Source organism: Zingiber officinale, chromosome 10B (assembly GCF_018446385.1).
Source record: "Zingiber officinale cultivar Zhangliang chromosome 10B, Zo_v1.1, whole genome shotgun sequence".
Taxonomy (NCBI): Eukaryota; Viridiplantae; Streptophyta; class Magnoliopsida; order Zingiberales; family Zingiberaceae; genus Zingiber; species Zingiber officinale.
The window spans coordinates 86,006,140-86,032,727 of NC_056005.1; the positions used below are offsets into that span (position 1 = coordinate 86,006,140).

Genomic DNA, 26,588 nt, shown 5'->3' on the forward strand with positions numbered 1-26,588 from the left:
TCGCTTTTGCGCAAAGCGAACACTTTCTAAACCTCTTGTGCTTCCGAGTTCTCATAAGCGTGAAGCTTACGCCTCACTTTGTCTCATGCTTAAGCGAACGAAGCGAGCGCTTTTGAGAACTCTGTGATCAACTACAATTATTCTTCATTTTCATGAATTTATAAAACAGCCGGTTGAACAGAATGTTTAGAAATTGATACAGTAATTGAAGCACATGGTACTCTTACAGAAGTGAACCAGTAAGTCATGTAACTTCAATTAATTTAACGAATGCAGGATTGTAATTGTTACTTTGTAACTTATCAAATAAGGAACTTCTTAGATTTAGGAAGAAAAAAAAGTGACCGAGGATCCAGAGTTATAAATTTTTTAAATTCCCTAGGAGTAATATGCTTTAGGTGAAATTTGAAGCATTATTGCTCAAGGAATCCGTTCCACGCTTTACCATCGCACCATAGCCTAAGGCATGAACAAATTCTATAATGCACCTTGTAATATTTAACCATTGTTTATGAATCTTTATTCTTATAGAAAAATGCTACATAGTAGATGTTGATTTCATACCGAAAATAACCTACTTGCACCATATCATATACTGCCCTACCGTTAAAAAGAACTTATAATGAGAACCAAAGTGCTTTACTATTTCAACCATACTGATGGGCATCTACTTTCTGATTAGACAATTAACATGGTTGGGTGGATGTTAAGAACATCGAGCGGGCAGCATGATAGGACACTTGCCCAGTGTATTTGGCATCAACAACTTGATCCTAATGTGGAATCGAAGAATAATGAGCTCAAATTCTTCATGGTGTACAGTTGAAGATAGCCATGGAAAAGAACACATCATTGTTCCACATTAGCATATTGGCAAACAGCAGAATATGGAATGCAGAATAGCCACTTTGGTAAACAATTCATTGGTTTAGTTCAGGAAAAAAGGAAGATAAACATCTTACACGATGCTCCAGTGTCTCAAACCAACTTTATTTAGCCTGAGTCGCATAGTACTTCAATGGAAATATTAATGAGATTCCTGCATAATCGCATATTCATGGATATTTATAAAAAAACATCATATTGTCCAAGAAATGAAAAGGTTGAAGTTAACAAACTGATTTTAATGAATAAATCGAACTGTAATGATACCTAATGCTCATGAGTATGATCACCATGTCCTTCCCAAGGATGACGCCAACCCTACAAAGATGATATCAAGAACTTGCAAAATTAGACAAAAGTCAGTAGCGTAAATGGTGGTATTTTGAAACAATGACTTACCAAGACTACTGGACCGTCTTGCTTAGCCCTGTAAAGTACCCAAAACCTGCAAAAAGTAATATCCAAATAGGGTTATGCATGTTGATACGTTGAAATATTCTACCAAGCTCCATTCAACTCAACAGCATAAATGGTTAATCTATGCACTTCGTGTATTGTGCACTCCTTTACAAGTTGGCAATTGTCAAATAACATGCAGTTCTACTATAATTATAACACATAAAAAATTACATCAAATCGATAACCTGAATTCAGCTGTTGGAACTTTCTACGTATCTCTCCATTGATATTCATAAAACTCTACATATTTGCATATGCACTTCTTCATCTGATTTCTAAATAGAACATTTCTTGGAGATATTGTACGTATCTCTCCACTGATATTCATAAAACTCTAGATATCTGCATATGCACTTCTTCATCTGATTTCTAAATAGAACATTTCTTGGAGATATTGTACGTATCTCTCCACTGATATTCATAAAACTCTAGATATCTGCATATGCACTTCTTCATCTGATTTCTAAATAGAACATTTCTTGGAGATATTGTAGTGGAGGAACTCGCTAGCATATGAGAAAGTACTCTATCCATTACAAACTTGAAAAATAGGAGGACAAAACAGAGTTCCGAGAAGTCATTGGATGTCAAAGTGTGAGACTATTCTTAACTGGGTGTAAAATGTTTTATTCCATCAATCATAATATAGAAACGAGTCAATCTACAATTCAAAGGGTTTCTATTAGCAGTCCTGCCACACTAGCTCCAACAGATTGTTGGGTCTAAGGAAGAAATCATTAAGTGGTTCACCGATATTGCAGCCTTCATCCAAGATCAACAAGAAAACATAATAATTATACAACTTCCTGTGTCTAAGTAAGGCCTAGTACATATTCAGCATGAAATTGGCATTATAGTTTGAACTAAGAGGTAGATCATAATTTTAAAACTAGATATGTAAAATAGATCACAACTAGGTTAGAAAAGTTATTCAGGGCAGGACCAAACAGTTAATAGTCATGCTCGGTCAAGTTTCTGATATTTTCCCCATGCCAAGTCAGGTTGAGCTCCCTGCTTTGAAGAATTCTCAATGTTCTTTAATCTTTAGGCAAATATATTTCAATCCATTTTTAAAATTTGTTAGTAGGAATTTTCTTTATGTTCCTCGATTTCTTGAACCCTCAAGTCTAATTCATTAAACATACCAAACAATAAAGTTTATTCATTAATATATCATCTTTGATTTTTTTTTTCTTATTTTTTTTTCAATTATCTAAGCTCAATTGACTTCTCTTGAGTAGTTGTCATCAAGTTATGTTTGAGATTGACTAACGGGATCTTCTCTCTCCATTAAACTAAGTGGAAAGCTATATATGAGTAATACTCAATTCTCTTAAATAGTTTCTTGCCCCCCATCTATCCTTTATATCTACAATGTTCTAATTGATTCAACTATTCTAACTGTAAGATCTATTGATTTTCTTGAAAATCATGACATATTTTTCCACATCTTATCATATATTGAAGCTACAACTGATTGCTCCGGCATAGTACTAATATGTTTGTATGCAAATATATTTTAATTTTCTAGTAACCTCACCGTTTGATTAATTCATAGCTCCACATCTCATATTGGCATTCTTATCTCATTTTTTAACTTGAAAAATACAACTATATTATCTTAAACTAAAAAAGGCCAGTTTGAATTTTGCTCAATTTACTGAAATTTGAAACTCACCCCAACCTAATAAGAATCCCATTTTTTTTATAACAATTAGAACATCTTTAAAGATCAAATTCCATAATGTACAGGGGTAAAAAGTAATACTGACGATCTATCCTTATAATTTATGCAGTGGAGTGATTAGACATCGATCCAAAGTTGATATTCTAGAATTCGTATCTCTTTCAATCTGGATGATCATTAGCAGTGCTCCATGATCGTGATTCCTTCATGCAAAAAGAAAATAAGGCCGAAGGGATCTCGAATAAGAACAAAGGATGCTCAACTATGCTCACCTTCTAAAAATCATAGCAATTGATTAATTAGGGAGTAAATAGAGAGAGAGAGAGAGAGAGAGAGAGAGTAGGGTTTGGGGAGAAGGGAAAGTGGGGTAGGTACCACATGATGGCGCAGAGGCTCTTGCCGGTGACGACGTGCCACCGCTTGGGGTGGTGGATGGTGAATCCCTTGTACGTGGTGCTCCCTTCGTGCCCTCCTCCGCCGCCCATCTCCTCCCCGCCGATGAGACCGATCTGCCGATCCGCTGCGATGCCTGCGATCGTGACGAAGCGAACGAACACTGGAAACTTGGCTGGGGATGATGCGGTTGTTTTGTTTAACCCCAGTAATTAAGGGTAGAATCACCTAGCGGATCCAGTTCGGGTTGCATCCGTGTAGGATCCGGAACTGATAAGGGAAACTAGGCCGGTGTTGGGCCTAATTGGGCCTGATATATGTAAGTAAATAATTACAAAATCTAATGATATTTATAAAATATTTTCATGTAAATATAAAGCTCCGATGAAATTTAAGGGTGAAAAAATCGAAATCGAATTACTGATTTTTTTTTCACAAATCGTATTGACCAAGTTTTGTCATTAAAATCCAAAGAACTAAATCAATATAAAATGAAATAATTCAATCAACTACCCAATTAATTGAATTTTTATAATATCAATCGAACTGTTAAACATACTATTATGGGTCAATAAATCAAGTTGCATATTAATTTAATCAAATTTGAAATTTTAAAATTGTAATCCAACTGAATAAATCAAAATAATTATTTTTTAAAAAAAATTAATTAATTAATCGAACAAAATTTCAATATTAAATTTATATTTAACCTAATTTTTTTTATATATCTAAAACTTCAATATTAAATTTATATTTAACCTAATTTTTTTTATATACATAAACTTACGTCAACTAATCTGAAAGTAAGCTGCCCTCTCATGATTCGTCCATCTAATAAATCTAGAAGCGCGAGGGTCAAGGCACCCAAGAGCTATACCTAGATCTTCATCCCTCGAAGACAAATGCCTCAAGAAATCGAACCTGGAGACTGAAGTGTACTTAACGCTGTACCATGTTAACCTAGATTTTACTCATCCCTAATATGAATTCATTTAAATTTAAAAGATCTTTAAACTATTTTACACAAAAATTGAGATGATATTTTTAGCACTCATAGATGCACCAGAAACAACTTCATATCCAATATCCAATTTTAAAACACTGCCACCTAAGATTACATGTCATCTAAGACCGCCAAGACCTTGTCAAATTACTAGCTCAAGCCAAAATGATGAGCTACAAAGTAGGGAAAAAAGAAAGTTGGAACAAACGCATACATACAGAAGCTACATTTTAAATTATACAATTGTAAAAGAAGAAACACAATGAAGTTGAATACAGAACAAAAGTAGCAGACACAGATTCAAATTACATTGTCAAGGTATCTGGAAGTGGAGTCTGCACTCCTAAGATCTTGCCACCGACATCAGGGAAACACTCATGTTCCGGCAGGGAGCCAACCTTACCGTCAAGGTCCACTTTGATAGGGTATTTTAGTAGGTGACCTGTCAGTGGGGTTATTTCTTCTGCTGTATATCTGGACCAATTTTCAGATGCTATCTTGTTCACGAATTTTACGCACTCGAGGCTATCAGGTTCCTTGAAGCGATCATCAATCATGCCTAGATGCTCCGACCACAATGACATCCTATATCCATATACCTGAAGCAATTCAAAATGGAATCATTTTAATGGAATTTGCTTTTCAGAAAACATAAGAACCATATTATCTTGAAAGAGTAAGAAAATCATGATTTTGTGTTTGGTGTTGTCGAGTCCGCATTGACTCCTTCACACAAGAAACTTAGCATGTATCTTTGGAAAGTTACCCACCAATTTACTAAATTATAACCGCTTAAGATTCTTTCACTGCTATATAGTGCATAGATTTTAATTGTATATGCTGATGAATTGTACCAACCTGGCCGTGAGGATGTGATTTTTTCTTTGCCCATGTCTGATGAGGCTGATAAGCTCCCATGGCTATCTCAGTATCTCTCGAACCAGCCAAGGATCTTTGGTTAATGTTAGCTGAACCAACTATGACATACTCATCATCTACAATCATCCCTTTTGCATGAACATAAATCATGAAACGCCGAGATTTTTGTGACGGTATCTGAGAGTAGCAAGATGAAATTGTTCACATGCTCAACGAGAAACATTGTATAATACTGGCAATAGAAAACCTGTTTATTCCCTACAAGGATAACTATACATGAAAGTCTAAATGATCAATCCAACATTTTAAACCCATATCACTGTGAGATCCTTTACGATATAATGCAAATTAATCAAGGTAATTAGGTCTGCCTCCCATTATGCTAAATCACAATACTAATTGCAAACTTTTGTGACGAGAAAGTACACTCGACATATATAAACATATTAGTGTTTTCAAGGTGAAAATATTAGATCAAGATGATAGATGTAGAAAATTTGAATCCATATGTGCATCCCCCATGAAAGACTGAACTGTGATTCTTTTTTTTCTCAAACAGCTAATGTAAAGCAGATGTCAATTTAATATGAAAAGTTAATACGATAACTTGATAAGAATATGTTAACAATTATGTTGCTAAAAATTGCAAGTGAACATCCCTACTATAACAACTCAGTTCATTTAGGTCATCAACTATAAGTTTAAGTTCATTCCATTTACATTATCATCAATTAGTACAATATTTTATACAAATCAACTAGGCCAACAGAGTTTATTTTGATTAGGACTATAAAGTACATGCATTGCGAAAGATAAAGGCTTAAAATTCACCCTTAATGTAAATACAGATGAATAGAAATATCAGTTTGTTATGGTCCCAATAACACTAAAACTAGAATCTGATTATCATACATATTTTTTTACCAGACAAATACAAAAACTAGAAATTATTTTATAAAAGAAATATCCATAGCATCTGTCTAGAGATTAGCATAAAATTTTCTAAGTTGATGAAAATCATCTACAAATCCTTATTTTATTTTCTATGAATTTCCATAATTTTTTTCAGCAAATAAATAACATCTATAATTGGTTTTCAGGGAATAAACCAAATCCATTTTCAAATTGTTGTTTCAACTTTTATTCTTCTCTTAATTGCTATTTTCTGTAATTTAATGATACGATTCATATACTCAACCTCTTCATGATTAGAACAAGAAGAAACACTTTTAAGGATAATTCAGAGTACTTGACCAACATATACCAAGAGTTCCAGTGTATTCTACAATTTGCTTAGTTACGCCTTCAATTCATCAGGCACGCATGACCGACAATTGATGGCATGGGTAGCATATGCCATCTCAACTACGCACAACCATGCAGTTGTGCCACATTAAAGCAGATCCATCATATAAGTAAATAGTTAGTTTCCTTAAGAACTGAACAGGCTCATGAAAAGTAAAATCCTTTAAAAAAATCAATGTTGAAGATATACTGCTGGGTTTTTCTGTAGAGAGGAATCATCTTCTTCCAAGTTATCCTTGGGCACTTCTTCCCGGTTCCCAAGACAATAAAAATTAAGATAATCTTGAGGATGGGCATTTTCAAGGTTCATGTGTTTAAGCTCCTTTCCCACAATCTCATACATCATTTGTATTGTTTGGCCCTGCAAGAACGTCAGAAAGATTTAAAGGTTTATTTACTAATAGAAAAGATCATCTGCATCCCTGTAGTTCTCAAAAGTTCCATGACATTTGCATATTTTCTCTTTAAAAAAAAACTTCCTGTCTTATTTCGGTGCCTGATGCAAATATAGTAACAGAAAATTTGATAGCTATATTCCCTAAGAGAGAAGCATTCAGATAGTACCATTTAAAGTGAAGTATACCTGCCAAAAAAGAATTTCTTGCACAGCATTACTAGTTGGGTCTCCTTCGGGCCACATAGGTATAACCACATAAATTGCAAATCGTTCATTCGCTCTAATTTTGCTGGCAACTTTTAGTGCCAACTCCATGGGTATCAGATTATCAGCACCTGTTGGTAGCAAAGAATCTTTTAGCTAAATAACACAAAGTATAATACTGTAAAATGAAATTCAACGTTAAACCATGTTGCTGGCAAGTTTGAGAATCATTGGTGCTTACAAGCTAATGGTCAATAGGTCAAAAACTGAGTGGTTTTCTTCAATGGATAACAAATAGAAGCATCCTCCTTAAACACCACTACATAGGTGAATCTAAAACTGCAGATGGAACTTGACAATAGATCAAACTAAAAGCATCTAAAATTACAGATGGTGCTTAGCAATAGGTTAAGCTAAAAGCATTTGGATTTCTAGTTCTAAGCCTATCAAGTTAATAAATCAGGCAGCTTGGGAAGACAGTTTGTATAAAAATAGTTTTATTCTGTGTTAGCAAGTAATCACACAAAAATGTTCATCTGTGAATGATGAGGCCACTATCTTGCCCATGCAACATGGATCAGGAATAGTTGTGAAGTAAGAGTTGGTTGCTTTGGGCCTTGATATGGATGAAAAAATGTCGGTAAGACCAGTTTGCTGGTTAATTGGCCTATATGGCTATGCTACATGAATCAATTGGACTGCATTTTGGTCAGATGACTCAAGCTTACCAAGTTAGTGTGGGCTAATTCTCTCTTTGGGTTAGTTAGTCATGACAGAAGAACTAAATTAGGTCAGCAATATACTGTCTGTGTAGTTATCTAATTCTTGGTTAATACAGATCATGATTCTCCACAAAGGATCCAAATTAAAATAATTAATCTGAACTGCAGAATTTGAACAACACCGTTTGTTACACAATCACAGCAATGACACGGAATTTCAACAAACCTGAATTTTTGTAAGATGACCAAGCATATGAAGAGCCAAGGAAATACTGATTCTCAATGTATATGAAATGTTTGGCAGATCTGATTGCGTTCACATATGCTGTGTGGATGCTCTTATCGATAACCAAATTCTTGTGGCAAACAAGATTCTGTCAGAGAAATTGCAGGTGTAAAGTACTGGAATACATTAGCTTTTTGTTAATAAAACGATAAACAGAATGTTTTCCTAAAATCAAAATACTTCAATGATTATGTCCAACAGGGAAGCTGCTGGCGATATTATATATAACCTATGGTTATTTCATATTCCACAATGAAATGCCAGTATTTCTGCGGAGTAAAAGGACTGACCATCTTTGAAGCTTCTTCCACATTTGTAGGAAATCCTTTTAGTGAGCCAGAGTCTATAGAACGAAAGACCTGATAGATTAAAGAAAATCAGGAAACTTGGTTGGCTCTTGAAACTAACCTTGAAGATATTCAAAAGCTAATTTTATATATAACCTGAACATGCCAATGTTCAGAATCTCGTTCCTTTGAAACCCATAAACTTGGATCATCTTCTTGAACTGTAGGCGAAGGACTAAGAATCCATGAAATTCGTTCTAATTTTATTAGAGCATCGTCATGCCAACGGGATGCCTTTTTAAAGCGCCAACTAAATTCTCTCCATTTAGTTGCCCTTCTCCAGCGCTGTTCAAAATTCTTTAGAATATCATAAGCAGCAGGACCTTCAATCTTGCAATGTAAATCATGCCATGGTTGTCGTGGGCCTTTAGTTCCAGCCTAAGCAAAGTCAGAAACACAAAAATGTATTCAATAAATCATGTACAACACCAGATATAAATGGTATGCGTGGCATATAACATGGAGTCTACTCAATATATTTCTATGCATGGTAATTATTTTAATGTTAACCTCAAACACATCACACTCAACCACAAAGTCATACATCAAACTGAACAAAGCCAATATTAGAGCTCAATGGATAAAAGGGACTATATTGCAAGTCTAAGAGATAAATATTACATCACATTAGCTTAGTCTAATACAAACATATTTTGGAATGATTAGCTTCTGTTAACATATAGATATCTAATGAAACATTTAGATATGACAAAATTGATAACCCATTCGACTTCTGAAACACAGACAAAAAAGCAGCTACTCAAAAATAAAGTTGAGAATAGAAAAGAAAATATAACTCACAGTAAATGTTGGGTTATGGATATCATCCAAAAAGATTGTGTCAAGATCACGGAAGAGTCTATGCTCTGGTGTATCATAGCGGCCATCACAAAGATCAAGACCTCCAATAAAAGCAGTTATCTTTCTCTTATTTCCAGAAGCCTGTGTATCGACCAATACACATTTCTGATGATGAGTAAATAGTGTCCCTACAACCTGCACCACAACAACAACAACAAAAGCAATATACAAGCTGATATACAACATAAGTACATAACTGAAGGAGAGACGATAGTTGGTTATGCAGTTACTCTTAAATTTGTAGATTACAAATGTCAACTCAGGTTGTCAACTCTCTCTCTTTTCACCTCGCCTTCTTTTATTAATCAGCTATTGTATTTGCATTTTTTTAATACTGCAGAGAATTTACCAATTTGTTAATTTCTGTTCACTCTACTAATTGCAAGGAGAGTTCAACATGAAACAGAATGGATATTACATTTCCAGACCGACAGGAGTACCACAAGTGGATATTGGCCATAGTTTGGGATAATAGATTAAAAACATAAAGGAAAAAGTGAAATAGAATGGTTAATATTTGTATAGATATCATCCTCATAAAAGAAAGACAGTCAAAAACACAAGATCACAATATACCCATGAAACTTTCCTATGGGTTGAATTGGATCTAAGGCCTATTACTTGTGTTTCTTAAAATTAAACCTAATGCAAGATTATGACAATTTCAGGATGATGGGATCCTATTTATGGAATGAAACTTAAGCATTTTCCACTTATTTCTTAAATAGCTGGGAGTTCCCTCTAGAAAAGAAACTTATAAACAATAAAGGGTTCAAAATTCAATAGAGGCATTCAAGCAAGATTGTGACTACAAACTCAAAGCATTCCTTGACAATTGAAATGATACCAGCTCTCACTCATAAATTACAAACAAATCAAGCAGGTGATAATAGATATTATCTATTATCAATTTAAACTAAATAATAAGAGCTCACAAGTGTCACCATCTTTACATTAGGCTAACCGAAGAGAAAATACAAATTTAACTATAAGAAAGACATTATATTTCATTCCGTCATGTACAACCAAAGACTCAAAAAAGTTTCTAAATTGAAATCCTGGTTTATCTGAGTGGAATGATTATTCACATAATAGGTTATTTTCAAAGGATGTGTGCGACTGCTTGCAGTTTTAAGCCACAAATCAAAGTAATATCTGTTGCAAAAAAACATGACAAATTACAAAGATCATGCTTGCAGGCTAACCTTCTGCTTGAAAATACTAAGCTTACTACTGGCGTAGCGAGGTGATAGCACACAAATGATGGAGGAATGCTTGAAGAATTTCCGAGTCTCTTCGTCATGAGTTTGCATTACACCTCCCTGCAAATAAACATTCAAATGCTTATAGATACATTCAAATGAATATAAATCAATGCTATCACAGTGGGCAACTTGAGTAATTGCTAAAGGAAGCTTGATCTCGGGATGTGTATTTCTTAAAGGTATCTATAAATAGTGAATTAAACACCAATGTGTTAAGGTAATTCATGCAGATAAAAAAGATAAAATAGAAAAGTAGACACCTAACATGTTAAAAATATTCCATGGAGAAGAACAAAGGCATATGCTCCATGTTGCCTATGAATAAACATATCTGTAAATATAGAATTAAGTGCAAACCTTATTTCGGCATATTCCCTATAACTCAACACAAAATAATCACAAAACAAACCAAAAAACAAGGGAAATGTCTAAAACCAAAAGCATATATAACAAATAAAGAACACATTACAATGGGTTTGTCATGTTATTGTAATTCTTTGAGCTCAATTGTAACACTTCTCTCCCTCATTTTAAGCTTGAATTATATCTCCTTGTGAAGCTTGTAAGATGTTTCTCCAACTTTGGAAGAAGTTCCAGAAAAAGAAAATATAGAGGGCTTCTATGAGTGATCCACCAAAAGAACATAGGCCATGGAGTAGGAATGAGGGTTCCGCACCTTGTACATTGACGCCTTAGTGTTTTTCTTCTTGCCTTGTTTATTTTCTACTATATGTTTTGTTTCTAATCATGAATCACATGTTTTGTTTCTAATCATAAATCACAAAAAGAATTGCTATTCATCCCCCCTCTAGCTTCCGGGCATCCACTACATTTGGTCCCAACACTATCATGAACATATGGTTTTCAATTCTTAAGATAGTGTTTTGGAAAGCACTTCATCCTGAAAGTATGATCTACTTCTTTGAAGTTGGTTGGCTCATAGCCTAACACTTGATTCTTTATCATCTACAGCAGCATGACAAAATACCAAACTACTAGCACAATTGCTGTGTATACAAAAGGTCTTTAATCACTTAGAATATTTAAAGCATGCTGCTATAGTATCCACTGGTCAAATTTTATTCACACAAAGAACGCCTTGACAAGGATCATTTCCAAACCCCGCTCCAATAAAGATAATAGTTAGCTAAACGTGTCATAAATAACCTTAAGTCCTCAATATGCTATAGCATTGATGTAATGTTCAAGCTCATATCCTGAGTTGGAACAGAGAATTTAGTAGAGCATTCATCTTCCACGTCGAGAAAAGAGATAGGATTAGTGAAAAAGATGGATGCATAATTAACAGAAGAAAAACCAACCACTAAATGAATGTTAAGATACATATAGCAATTTGGATTGCTAAACTTGGACAAAGAATGTTTAGCTAAGGAGAATATTGTGGAAGGAGTCTTTACCGTCTTGATAAAGAATTTGTCATGGGATGTCTTGTCATCCCAGACCAGCATGCACACTCTCACCCCCTCCTGCGACTTGTACTTAAGCAACTCTCCTAACGTAAGGTCACCGCCCTGTGGAAGAGGCCGCGTCGGCTCCCTCACCAGCTTCACCTTGTGGAATATGGACCAGCCAACAATATATATCAAATGATGTGCCTCAAGAATTGCCTGACAAATATCTTCCCAGCACTTCTCGTGCTTAAACGTTGCCCCTTTCTCAAGCCTGACCTCTGGCAATTCGCCATCGTTCACATGGGCGTCCTGGTAGAGCGTTACAGAACCCCCAGGACGGAGCGGGAAGTAGGCATCCCTCACCCCCAGACTCTTCGGATCCCCAGCAATGCCATGCTGGTACTCAGGTGTATCCTCGACGGGGATGAACTCGATGGAGACACGGAGGGAGGATTCGGGCTTTGGAGGCTTCCCGTTGGAGCCAACGACAGGGTACCAACCCTGGATCTTCTTTCCGGAGGCGATGCTTGTAGCGGGGAACGAGACGGTGCCGATGAGCTGCGCGCCGAAGACGTCGTTGTCCTTGACGCGGAGCTCAAGGGCGGCAGCGCGGTGGGCAACTGGGATCTTAAAGTGATCGTTCCAAACAGGGTCTTCGGAGTTGGATATGACGCGGGTTCGGGCGATGGTGGCACCGGCTAGCCTGGCGGTGACGTAGGGGTCGCTGGTGATGGTCATGTGGTGGTGGTGGCGCTTCTGCGATAGGGAATCGGCGCCGGACTCCGAATTGGGAGCCGCGGAAGTCCTGGGGAGGAAGGTGTTGCGGCAAGGAGCGAAGCAGCGCCGCAGGTTCTCGGAGAAAGAGTCCATGTTGGGGAGGCTGCGGGCCTCGATGATAGTGAGGAGAAGGTAGCCGTGAAGGAGGACTTCCTCCTCGGCGGCGGCGACGGCGCACTCCATTCCTTTCGGCTGAGATCGGCGACGGAAACAAAGATGAGATCGGAACTTCGGTTCTTTTGTTTTACTCGAAGTAGAAACGAAGAAATGCGAAGCCTTCGAAGATCAAGCACCGGCCTCTAGCTGGTTGGTAAATAAAGCTCCACGGCCTTCTTAATTGCCCCACTACTTTGTCTTTATTACACCATTACCCACTGACACCTGAGGAACTTCCCAGTTGCGCTGTGCAAAAAATAGAAAATCACACTTTCAGTTTTAAAAATATCCACAAACTATACTGAACTGAGGGCATTCAACTAGTTTTAGTATAAACTCCTAATTATTTCGTCGAGTAATTTTATCTAAACGTATTTGATATTTTAATGGGTAAAAATTTAAATAGCACCGAAATATCAAATTAGCGCTCTTTTTCTTTAAAAAAAAATTCAAATAAACGTCCCTATGATGATTTTATCTCAAAAATTCTCTTGAATTTATCGTAATTATAAAAATTAGCATATAATTTTTACAGTTATCAGCTTACAAGTTATATAAAGTAGTAGGTAGTAGATAATTGTTACACATGTAGAAATTACATGTTAGTATTTATACATTTAATTATGATTAAATTATATTCATTTAAAATATAATGAGTGTCATGAAATTTACATCATTTGATTTATTCATTGAAATATTATTTTAATCAAGTTATCACTTAAAAAATAAAATTAAAATGATATAAAGTTATCGCTGCTAGCTTCTAGGGGTGTAAATGAGTCAAACCGCTCGTGAGCTATTCGAAGCTCGATTCGATAAAAGCTCGTTTGAGCTCGTTTAATAAGGCTCGTTAGCTCGTGAACATGTTCGTTAAACTCATAAATCAACTTTTAAATTAAAAAAAATAATAGTTTTGATATTGAATTTATAAATTTTACACTCTATTTATGAAAAACATAGACAAATATATTAAATTTATTTATTAGAATAAAATTATAAATTTTAACAAGAATATTATAATTTTTTAAAAATATATAATTAAGTTTTTAATGAATATTTAAATTTATAATTTATATTTATTAAGCTCGTTTAGGCTCGATAAAAGCTCGAATAAACTCGTGAGCCATGAATATATTCGTTAAATAAAGTTCGAGCTCGGCTCGATTATAAACGAGTGAAACTCAAACATCCAAGAGTTCGGCTCGGCTCGGCTCGATTACACCCCTACTAACTTCTACACATTCTAGAAATTACATGATAACTTCTGCACGTTGTAAAAATGATTAATCATATTCAGATAATTAATGTTCATTTGAAATGTAATATGTGTCATAGAATCTTAATTTTTTAATTTACTCATTGAAATATTATTTTAATTAAATTATCACTCAAATAAATAAAATCAAAATGATATAAACTCATTACTGTATAAGCTAGCAACTAACTTTTATGATGTATAGAAATTAACATCTAACTTCTACACGTTATAGTTAACTTCTACACGGCTAAATAATAAGATCAAATAATATAAATATATTTTGGGCAAGTCACTTTAAATGGGGATTCATTTGACTTTAATAAAAAAATGGAGCATCAATCTAACAAATATCTAGCTTTTATAATTGTAAAAATTAGTTACTAATTTTTAATGGTCGAAGATCAAATAATCTAAATATATTTTAGACAAGTCATTTTAAATAGAGCGAACATCTATCATACGAAAACATAAATGATGGAGCCGATTCGATTTTTGCCCTATTTTAAATTCATATTGGAAGTTCATGAAATAGGAATATTATCTCATTTTTATGTTCTCGATGATTATATATAAATTTTTAATAATTCAAAAGTTAGGTCCAAGTATTAAAAAGGATTATTTTTTAGCTGAAAATAATAACTCAAAATTTTCTCTACCTTGGATAATGGATACTTTTTTTTCTAAAAAATAAGAAAATTTGAAACATTAAAGAAATATAAAAAAACAAGAATTTTGCTAAATCAATAATATTTTGAAGCACGTTTCAATATTTTTCAAAGGGCATCAATTAAGTTTTTCTTCTTAAAAAACCAAATTATATATTTTTTTTAACGATAATAAAAAAATAAGAGGTCCAATTAAAAGGATAAGTATCAATTGAAACACCGATATGTGGATTATTATTAATAACGTGGGGGTTTGACCCGAGTTGGCCACGTCGACGAAGCCGACACATCTACAGCAGTAGTGCTTTTTCTTACCCTCGTTTATCCACACACAAAACGTACGTCAGTTAGGATTGTTAGGGCACCCGTGTGGGGCCTGGTTGGTAGTGAATCACACGGTTGGTACGGATTTGCAATAAAGGTTAAAAGGTAGCGTGATTTCTCTGCGCTGGCGATTGAAGTTCATGCGGAGCACGCCAGGAGGTGGGCCCACGCGTCAAACAGTTTGGGCAACTTGATCTGCATCTGATGCCCCGGGGGGTAAATTTTACCCAGCCTGTATAGGTATTTGTATAGGTACTGTCTCAATCTCTCATAATGAGATGATGAGATCCACTATTTAAATATGGGTTCCATCTCACCAATGTAAAAGGTTGGGGCAGTGCCTGTACAGGCAGGCCCGGGGCACCACGTCGGACGGTCGATATCGCTCCGCGCTTTCGCAAAACAAGCGGCGTATTTCCCAAATAAAAAATAAAATAAATACAGTAATTTACTGAACGCGCTTTCGCAAAACAAGCGGCGCATTTGCCGAATAAAAAATAAAATAAATACGAAAATTTACTGATCTATAACTAAATTTTCTAAATATATACCGCGTATTTAGTTAAGCTTTTAAAATATCTAAATCCTATATTATAATTTTAAAATTATCAAATTATATATCTTTTTTATTTTACCTCCCTCTTCAAATCAATTTGATTAGAGAAAAATTAACTTTTTTTTCAATCAAATCAATTTCTTTCTATTCAAAAAAATCTATCAACTATTTCGTTAAAATTAGATGATGAAACTAGAGACATGATATAAAATCAGTTTATATATATTTATTTAGTTCTCCTTATTATAAAAATATTATCAAAAATTAATTTAATTAAATATAGTGAGAATAATAATTTTTTTAATATTAATTAATTTTTCGGACATATTCATATTTAAAAAATTAATATTCTCAATATATTAGGTCAAATTGATATTTTATAATTTTGTTATGATTAAGAGAACTAGACGAATACATATAAACTAGTTTCATGTCATTTCGAAGTTTCATGCAATTAGTCGATTAGTCGATTTAAGCAGAGTCAACGCCACGTGAAGGTTGAAAGGTACACTACAAAAAAAACACCCATATAAGAGCGTTTTTTTTTTTTACTTTTAAAAGCGGTTTTCAAGCGCTCCTACACTTTTACCAACGGTTGTAAAATCGCTCCTCTTGTTGTCGTCCCTATATCCTATAGTAGTGGTTTTTGTAACCGTTGGTACAAGGTGAAAAACCGCTCCTATTATTCTATGTAGGTACGGTTTGAAACCAGTCTTACACGTTGTGCATATAACAACGGTTTCAAACTGCTTCTATAGGTATAAATCCAGGAGCGGTTTAAACCGCTCTACAACCTTTTAGGTGTAAGAACAATTTTAAACTGCTCCTACACGCGATGAATATAAGAGCAATTTCCAAACACTATTGATGCTAGAAATTTAGGAGCGGTTCAAACCACTTCTAAATGTCATGGGTATAGGAGCACTTCAAAACGTTATTAAAGCTAAAAATATAGGAGCGGTTCAAATTGCTCTAGAACTCATAAGGTTTAATAACAGTTTTCACAATATATATATGAGTGATTTCAAATCACTTCTAAATGTCATGGATAAAGGAGCATTATTAAATGCTTTAAGAGCACTACAAACCACTCTTGAACCCGTGCTCTTACATGTCATGAAAATAAGAGTAATTTCAAAATTGATGTTAGAAATTTTAGATTTGTTTTAAATTATGCTTAAAAGTACAACCTATTGATTGATTAAAAGTGATCTAAATAATTTTATGGATTAAGCTACCTGATCAATTATGTAAATCGAAATTATCATGTTAATCGTGTCTGATGATGAATAAATCAATATGATTTAAGATTAGATACGTGCGAATACTACAATTAAAAGATTTTTTAATTACAAGTCTAAAGATTTTTTTACAATCAAAACATGAAGATGAACAAAAAAAAGCCTAGAATTCTTGTGAGGGTGATATGATCTCTGGTTTACTCTTCCCTCCGCCTTGCTTCTTGGGCAGTAAAGCCCGATGGATGTTGGGCACGCGCCATCATTGGAAATCGTCGCACACTCTAGGAGCCTGCCAAACTCCTCATTGTTTTTCATGAACAATTGAATGTGTTTTGGGATGACGCATCATTTTTGGCCAACTCTAACACCTTGAACAATAAAGAAATATAAATTTAGTTAGAGAAGGGGATCCCGAGTGAAAGAACAAAACAACGAAGCTTATGTCAGCATCTATGTACTCGAGGACTATAGAGAGAGACCGATGCACCGGAACCAATGCGCTAAGAGTGTCGATCGACCCCAAGGTAGTGAGTGATGCACCCCATCGGGAACTGGAGGCCAACCTTCTGCAACCAAGAAACAACCTTCGTCCCCTTGGCCTTGCTATGGCCACTCTTAGTCGTCGTCGCGCCCACTATCGTCAAACTCATCACAAGAGATCGAAGCTATTCGACGGGGGAAAAAAAATAGCAGCAACGATGGATGTTAGATGGGTAGGGTTTTCACATGATTTTATTGAATGAGTCGTCACTCGGATTGCCAGCGTGGAACAACTAAAGGTGTTAGATGATGTGAGAAATTTAGATATTCGACTGTCACGATTAGCTTTCACATTGCGGTAATCCCCTTTCCAATTAAGCAAAATATGCTCTACAAATCTTCCATTATCAATAATACTGAATAAATGACAATAGTACGATGCAGTCAATCATTGATTTTTTTTCCTTTTTTATTTTTTAAATGTTTTTATTTTTTTTTAATTTTTTACACGCTATTCCTTTTTTTTACACATTTTTCTATTTTAAATTTTTACACGTTTTCCCTTTTATATTTTTAAATATATTTCCTTTTTTATTATTTACACAATTTTTATTTTTAATTTTTTACACGCTTTTCTATTTTTTAAAAAAAAATTACACGTTTTTCTTTTTTATTTTTTACAAGTTTTTTTATATTATTTATTTATGTACTACTATAATTTAGACGAGTGTCGTTTGAAACAGGTATAGTTTACAAATCAATTCTTATCCATTAGAAAACAAATAGATCCGTTACCTTAGCGAGTCTCTCGTGTCGACCCCATGGATATGAAAGAAGGTAAATGTAGATACACAGGTGTTAAACGTATGGTGGGTGACCACAGGTCATCAGTTCTTGGTAATCGACTCATGACCATTACACTAGAGATGTCATGCGTCCACCATCTGTGTTATGCCCTAGGGGCATTACCCATTAGAGGAGAGAATATAAGTGGTTTATTGCTCACTAATTCTTATCCATTAGAAGAGAGAATGGTTTATAACAGCACTTTATATAAAATGTTGTTAGCGATTTGAAAATTATTCCTAGAAGTTAAGCAATAAAAACGGTGAGTAGCAATATTTGACACTAAACTGTTGCTATGTAGATAATTTCAATGTCTTGTGATCCATTACACCATTTCCTCTGGATAGAGCTATCGATTTAAGTTGGGTCCGTTAAGTTGGGTTCGTCGGATTGATATACTTTAATTGTTATCTTTTAAAAATAATATTGATCAATTTTAACTTCGATAAGTTATTAACTAAATTTATCTGGTCAAAAATATTTAATTATTAATTAATTCTTTTTTAGCATCCAGATAAAAAAATATTTATAATAATTAGTGGATAAATGAGAATATGAAAAACAATGAAATAATCTATTTTAATATTAAATATATTTTTATTTAAAAAATTAAACATAAAAATGCTATGTCCAAATTTAAAAAAAATTATAAAAATTAATAATAAGTATAACCAATAAATATTTTAATTTATTAGTGAAACCTAACTTACACTAGTAAAAAAATTAAATATTACAGTTCAAATCTAATTTTGATAAATAATAAATTAAATATTACCAAAAAAATAAATTTGGTTAGTGAAAAATTATATATTACCTGTTAAATTTAACTTTGATTATAAAAACAAATTAAATATTACCGACCAAAGTTTGAATGATTTGATAGCGGTTTATAGCAACATTTTACACAAAACGATATTAAAAGTATTCAGTATGAATGCTTTGATAATTGTTCTTAGAAGTTAGAGCAATAAAAACGAGTAGCAACATTTGACATAGAACCATTACTAAAATTATCCAATATCAGTAGTTTCAAGATTATTTTTAATATTTATATCATTAAGAGCGGTTTACAGCGATGGTTTATTCAAATTGATGCTAAAACTATATAATAGGAGCACTTTGAAAATTAATTCTAAAACAATGGAGCAATAGAAGCCTTTTATAATGGGACTTTACACAACATGATATTAAAAGTATTTAGTAGGAATAGTTTGATAATTGTTCTTAAAAGTTAGAGCAATAGAAACGGTTAGTAGCAGTGTTTGACATAGAACCATGGTTAAAGATACCCAATATCAGTAGTTTCAAGATTGCTTCTAAAAGTTATATCATTAAGAGTGGTTTATAGCGGCGGTTTAATCAAATTAGTGCTAAAGCTATTCAACAAGAGTGGTTGCAAAACCGTTCTGAAAAGGTAAGACAATAGAAACAGTTTAGTTCAAATTGATTCTGTTGTTGGATTTCCAAGAGCGGTGTTACAACCGCTCCTAATAAACCGCTTCTATATGGGTGTTTTTTTTGCAGTGGTAAAAGGTCAATCAGGGGTTTGGCCGAGTGGATAAAGATTGGGGCGACCGACCGAACGTTCCGAACGGAAGCAAAGACACCCCGGCGGGGAGTCGGGGTTCCGACGCTCATGTTGAACAGGGTTGTATGGCCGAGTGGGTAGTCCGCTCGACCGAAGGCATAAAGTAGTAATACTGCGAACAGTCTCCACAGAGCACACGACCGGGAATCTCCCGAGCGGACTAGCACATACGACCGGCCGAACATGAGGGGATTGCCGACCGGCCGGACGCTCGGAATGGGGTAAGAAGAGACAAAAGGACAAGGGAATATCTTCTGACAGCGGGTATGTTCAACGACCAGGCCATACGCAGGATCTTACGACAGAGGGTTCCGCTGTCCCATCAGAGATGTGCTCGGACTGTGCCAGTATGGTGTCAGGTAAGCTCTTCTGACAAGCCCATACTGAGGTATGATTAGAGGATACGTATTCGTCTCGGTATGTGTGCGTGAGCCTCTTCACAGCTCTATATAAGGAGCCTCACACTTCGCCGGAGGTACGCATTCTCCCGTATTCGAAGCCACTTGCATTTCCTCTTGCCTGACTTGAGCGTCCGAGGGTCGTCGCCGGGAACCCCTTCCCGGCCCGATTTCTTTGCAGGTTCGCCGGAGGTCCATACGACTGGTCGTAGATCTACGCCAGCAATTCGGAGAGCACCACGTGCCCAGCGTCCGTTGATTCAGCGTTCGGACAAGATCAATTTGGCGCCGTTTGTGGGAACGCACCTGCATCCGAGCGGAAGCAATGGACGAAACTGGACGACCGCACACGGTGATGCTCTCCACAGAGGAGCTCGATGCTCTGATCGAGACAAGAGCAGCTAAGCTTGTGGAACAGCAAAAGCAGAAGTCGCAAGCCGAGCGGATGGAGCAACAAGCGACATCAGCATCAGGAGGCCGAGCGGAAGCACCGAATGCCCCGGTTCCGTTTCATTGGGCCCCTTCAAAGTAATCGAAAAGCTCCGCTCGAGTGCTTATTATTTGGAGGATGAAGACGGGCGACGGCTGGATCGACCATGGAGCGCGAATCATCTCCAGTTGTACCGAGCTGGGTGAGAGGTGTGCTGATGTAACTCATTTTGTGTATCTTCTGGTCGCCTATGCCCTTGTAATGCAGGAAGCAAAATGATAAAAGATGCATTTGTCAATCTTCGTCGAGCGGCGGTGTTGAAATTAGCCTTAAAGGTCGTCGAGCTCCGACGTTAAAAATCGAGAGTCGAGCCGGCGACTATAAACCCTCCGAGCGGAAGACCGTCGAGCTCCGACGTTAAAAATCGAGAGTCGAGCCGGCGACTATAAACCCTCCGAGCGGAAGACCGGCGAGCTCAGAATCAAGAGTCGAGTCGGCGACTATAAACACTCGGCGGAAGACCGTCGAGCTCGGCGTTAAATATCGAGTCGAGCCGACTATAAACCCTCCGGCGGAAGACCGTCGAGCTCGATGTTAAAATTGAGAGTCGAGCCGCGACTATAAACCCTCGGCGGAAGACCGTCGAGCTCCGATGTTAAAAATCGAGAGTCGAGCCGGCGACTATAAACCCTCCGAGCGGAAGACCGTCGAGCTTCGACGTTAAATATCGAGAGTCGAGCCGGCGACCCTCCGAGCGGAAGACCGTCGAGCTCCGACGTTATATATCGAGAGTCGAGCCGACGACTATAAACCCTCCGAGCGGAAGACCGTCGAGCTCCGACGTTAAAAATCAAGAGTCGAGTCGGCGACTATAAACCCTCGAGCGGAAGACCATCGAGCTCCGACGTTAAAAATCGAGAGTCGAGCCGGCGACTATAAACCCTCCGAGCGGAAGACCGTCGAGCTCTGACGTTAAAAATCGAGAGTCGAGCCGACGACTATAAACCCTCCGAGCGGAAGACCATCGAGCTCCGACGTTAAAAATCGAGAGTCGCGCCGGCGACTATAAACACTCCGAGCGGAAGACCGTCGAGCTCCGACGTTAAAAATCGAGTCGCACCGGCAACTATAAACCCTCCGGCCGGAATACAATAAATAGGTCGGCTTGTTAATCGTTTGGTCGTTCGGCCAATGAACTAAAGGTACTTCGCACAAACGTCTATCGAAAATCTTCTTTGCGAAGCAGGATGTATTCAGCCGAGCGTACAAGCTATGCAAAATACTTCGTAAAAAATCCCTTCCGAACACAAGAAGGGTGGGATGAGAGGCGAATAACAAGGAGAAGCGAGGGAACATGAACGGGGGTTGGTGAGCCGAGCGGACGGCACACATATTGATTAGCAAAAGGGACAAAGCAGGATATCATATCATTATAGAAAATAAGGCCAAGTGGCCAAATTACAAAAAAGGATAGTTTTTTGGCCGAGCGGCTGAATAACAGGCAAACTTCTATTCTAAATAATCATAAAGATTCTTCCGGATGGTGCTAAGGAGCGTCGCCTAGTCTTGAGCTGGGATGGTGGCGGAATCGGGAAGTTGCCCTTTGGACTTCAAATATTCTGTCGTGGCATTCATGGCAAGTTCAAAGGCCGTGTACATTCGCTCGCAAACTTTCTCCGAAAATTCGGCCGAACGGATGTAATTTTGTCTCAAGGCAGCAACCCGGCCTGGTTCGGCCTCCTGATATTCTTTAAGGGCCGCTCGGGAAGCATCAGCGGCCGCCTGATGTTCTTGTAAAGCAGTCTCGAGCTTCGCCACCTCGTCCGATCGGCCAATCTTCTCGTTGGCTAGTTGCTCCATCAACTCCTTTACTTTCTGCTCCAAGCCCCGAGCCTCTATATTCTTTTTCTCCAGATCGGAGATAGCCATGTTTTTCCGAGTGGTGGCTAGGCTTATTTTTTGGTCGAGCGTCTTGACTTGCCGCTAGAGCTCGGCCAAAGTGTGGGCTTGATCGGCCGTCTTCTTCTGCTCGGCCGCCAACAAGTCTTGGGCCTTCTTAAGTTCTTTCTGCAGCTCAGAGTAAGAAGGGCCTTGGGAGTCGGGCGGACCGCCTGCAGCCTTCAATCTTCTCAATTCTTCGTCCACCATCGCCAGGCGGTTGGATACAGCTATCTCCTCTACCCATCTCTGCAATTAATAAGATCATTAAAACTCGGTCGGAAGGAGTGCGTAAAAAACTTCGGAAGAAAACACTTACCCCAGTGGCCTACTGCATGTAGCTGTCGGCCAAATTGCGGAGTGGAATCATCGCGACACGCGCCCGAGCGTCGGCCCACATTTTGGCTAGAGTCCCCTTCATTGTGATCATGTGCTCGGGCGCGGTTGGTCGATCGGCCTCGGGTAGCAATTCTTCGGTCGGGAGGTGAAGTGAGACCCTGACGGTGCGTCATCGACCGGGTGTAGTTTGAGCGGAAGCCGGGGAAGGATCGGAAGCCGGCGCAGAGAATTGGGACAAAATTGTCGAACGCTCTACTCGGCGAGGAGCGGGCGGAAGAGAGCTGACGGGCATGGCCTCCAAGGGGTCCGCCGACGCGTCCAACTGTGATGGGGTCCGATCGGATGAAATCGCCTCGACCTCTGGGGCTTTGCCGCGAGCAGCTGCGGTGGCCCATTCGGACGGCTGGACCGCAGACGTGGCCGATCGGAGGGGAGTCTCCAATCGGCACCTCTTTTGTCGGAGAGGCCGCTCTTCTTCCTGAGCGGAGCCTTCCTCCCGGACGGAAGGCTCTTGGCTAACAATTGCTCCCACCGCCGGCTCTGGGAGAGAAGCCTGAGCGGCCGACTCCTCGTGAGTCCCACTCTCCCCTTCATGCGAGCCGACTGGCTCAATGCCAAGCGCCTCCATCTCTTTTGCAGCCGCGGCCTCGAGCGCCGCCGCCTTCCTCTTCAAAATTCTAGCCATCACCGACTCCATGACAATGTTCGCTGCAAAGAAAAAAGAAGAAAATCAGTTAGCAATTAAGGCGAAGGTACAAGTAAAATTCTTACCAAAGCCGCTCAGGATGGGAGTTCTGATCGGGCTCAGGCCGAATATGTACATAACCCCTTCCGGAAGGAACTTGTTGATGTCGAACTTCAGGCCGGCTAACATGTTGGCGGCGTGAAGATAGTCCGGCCGGGTCTTGAATCTCTTCAGCTTGGGGGAGGTTGGTGGTCCGATCTGCCATTGGGTTCGGAAGGAGGCCCGCTCGGGAAGGCGAATATAAAAGTAGAATTCTTTCTAATGCTTATTGGAAGAGGGTAGTTTGTTGAAGAAAACTAAACCGGGCCGAGCCTAGAACATGTAAGTGCCCAGCTCGGACTGTTTAGGGTAGTAGAAATAGTATAATACCTCCGGTCGGAGGGGAATATTGTGGATTTTAAACAGGACGACAACGCCGCATAAAAGGCGGAAAGTGTTGGGGACCAGGCTTCTGAGCGGAATGCTGAAAAAATTACAAACTTCAATGATAAAGGGATGAATTGGAAATCGCAGACCGGTTGTGAACTGGTCGCGGAAGACACAAAAAGCTCCGCGCGGCAGTTTGTTCGGCCGAGCGGAAGAAGTGGGTAGGATAATTTCAAGGTCGGAGGGGATGTCAAAACTATCTATCAGAATATCGGCGTCGCGCCGGTCGAAGCGCGACTCCATGGTGGTGTACCACGGGCTGAGAGCTTAGTCATGAGGTTGGGAGGAGCTAGCCATTGGCCGAGCGGACGAAACCAAAAAAGACGACAGGTAGAGGATAGAAGAAAGAAGATGGCAAACAAAACAGCGGCCAGAGAATCCGAACTAGACAAAAAACACAAGATTAACGGAGAGGAAAGGAAGGAAGAGCCTTACAGAGAAGAAGGAGGATCGAAGGAAGAACACCGGAAATCATCGGAGAACAGAAGAACAGGGTCGCCGGAATGCTGAGAGTGAGAAGCTATGGAGCACGCAAGAGCAGAAATGCGGCGAAGGAAGAAAGCGAAGCCTTTATAGGGTGGAGCCCGAGCGGCCTCCACCGTCGGATTCAGGTCGCGAGAACCGGAGCACTCATCGCACCGTTCATTTCGAACCGCCTCGATCCCGTCAGAACACCACGCCGCCGCCGTACAATGACGGCAGCCTCGACACGTGGCATTCGGCCACTGGAACGCATTTAATGAGCGAAAACTTTGAAAAGATACCGAGGAATGTTGGCGTTGACTGGCGTTTTAGTTGCCCCCTTTGTGTTCGAGCGGAGAGTAGTTGCATATGGATGCCGCTCGGAGCAACTGATGGTCCAGTCAGTCGGACTAATCGCCTCCTTCGACTAGACTTGAAGGGGAGGCCAGTGATCCGGCCGTGAGGAGGGGGGACCCCTCTTTTAAGCAGAGTCAACGCCACGTGGAGGTTGAAAGGTAAAAGGTCAATCAGGAGTTTGGCCGAGCGGATAAAGATTGGGGCGACTGGCCGAACGTTCCGAACGGAAGCAAAGACACCCCGGCGGGGAGTCGGGGTTCCGACGCTCATGTTGAACAGGGTTGTATGGCCGAGTGGGTAGTCCGCTCGGCCGAAGGCATAAAGTAGTAATACTGCGAACAGTCTCCACATAGCACACGACCGGGAATCTCCCGAGCGGACTAGCACATACGACCGGCCGAACATGAGGGGACTGCCGACCAGCCGGACGCTCGGAATGGGGTAAGAAGAGACAAAAGGACAAGGGAACATTTTCTGACAGCGGGTATGTTCAACGACCAAGCCATACGCAGGATCTTACGACAGAGGGTTCTGCTGTCCTATCAGAGATGTGCTCGGACTGTAGCAGTATGGTGTCAGGTAAGCTCTTCTGACAAGCCCATACTGAGGTATGGTTAGAGGACACGTATTCGCCTCGGTATGTGTGCGTGAGCCTCTTCACAGCTCTGTATAAGGAGCCTCACACTTCGCCGGAGGTACGCATTCTCCCGTATTCAAAGCCACTTGCATTTCCTCTTGCCTGACTTGAGCGTCGGAGGGTCGTCGCCGGGAACCCCTTCCCGGCCCGACTTCCTTGCAGGTTCGCCAGAGATCCACACGACCGGTCGGAGATCTATATCAGCAATTCGGAGAGCGTCACGTGCCCAGCGTCCGTTGATTCAGCGTTCGGACAGGATCACTAGCTAATGAATCTAGAAATCTCGAAATGACATGAAACAAATTCATATGTATTTATCTAGTTTTTCTAATTATAAAAATATTATTAAATATCAATTTAATGTAATATATTAAGAGCAATAATATTTTTTGAAACTATGACCGAATGAATTTAAATATATTGATAAACTTAGAGAACTTGAAATAAAATGAAACCAGATCCTATGAATTCTTTGTGTTCTTATATTATATTCATTTCTTCAAATATTAATTTGATCCAATATGTTGAGAGTAGTATTTTTTAAATATGAATGTATCGGAAAAACTAATTTGTATTAAAAAAAATTGCTCTTAATATATTGTGTTAAATTAATATTTGATAGTATTTTTATAATCAGAAGAATTAAACGAATACATAGAAATTGATTTCATATCATTTCGAAGTATTAGGTCCATTAAATCAAAATCGACCGATGAATTTTTTGAACACACGGTAAAAAATTAATTGAATTGGAAAAAAATTAATGGATTGTTTTTTTTTTCCAGATGAATTGATTTGAGAAAAGGGTAAAAGGAAAATCAGTATGTAATTTGATAATTTTAATACGTGATTTGAATATT

The 26,588-nt window shown here is 38.3% G+C and overlaps 2 protein-coding genes across 2 annotated transcripts; both read right to left on the reverse strand.

Moving 5' to 3' along the window:
- Nucleotides 1–795: 795 nt before the first annotated feature.
- Nucleotides 796–3,618, reverse strand: LOC122028643 (NADH dehydrogenase [ubiquinone] 1 beta subcomplex subunit 2-like). Its single transcript, XM_042587489.1, has 4 exons — nt 3,407–3,618; nt 1,285–1,330; nt 1,153–1,203; nt 796–1,039 (listed from the first exon to the last, which is right to left on the reverse strand). The coding sequence occupies exons 1-3, from the start codon at nt 3,514–3,516 to the stop codon at nt 1,153–1,155; spliced, it is 207 nt and encodes a 68-aa protein (XP_042443423.1). The 5' UTR covers nt 3,517–3,618; the 3' UTR covers nt 796–1,039.
- Nucleotides 3,619–4,550: 932 nt separating this feature from the next.
- Nucleotides 4,551–13,194, reverse strand: LOC122028748 (phospholipase D delta-like). The gene is made up of 10 exons (XM_042587614.1): nt 12,112–13,194; nt 10,634–10,750; nt 9,369–9,563; nt 8,664–8,945; nt 8,511–8,579; nt 8,161–8,308; nt 7,195–7,343; nt 6,802–6,972; nt 5,286–5,483; nt 4,551–5,026 (listed from the first exon to the last, which is right to left on the reverse strand). The coding sequence occupies exons 1-10, from the start codon at nt 13,063–13,065 to the stop codon at nt 4,733–4,735; spliced, it is 2,577 nt and encodes an 858-aa protein (XP_042443548.1). The 5' UTR covers nt 13,066–13,194; the 3' UTR covers nt 4,551–4,732.
- Between the last annotated feature and the right edge of the window lie 13,394 nt (nt 13,195–26,588).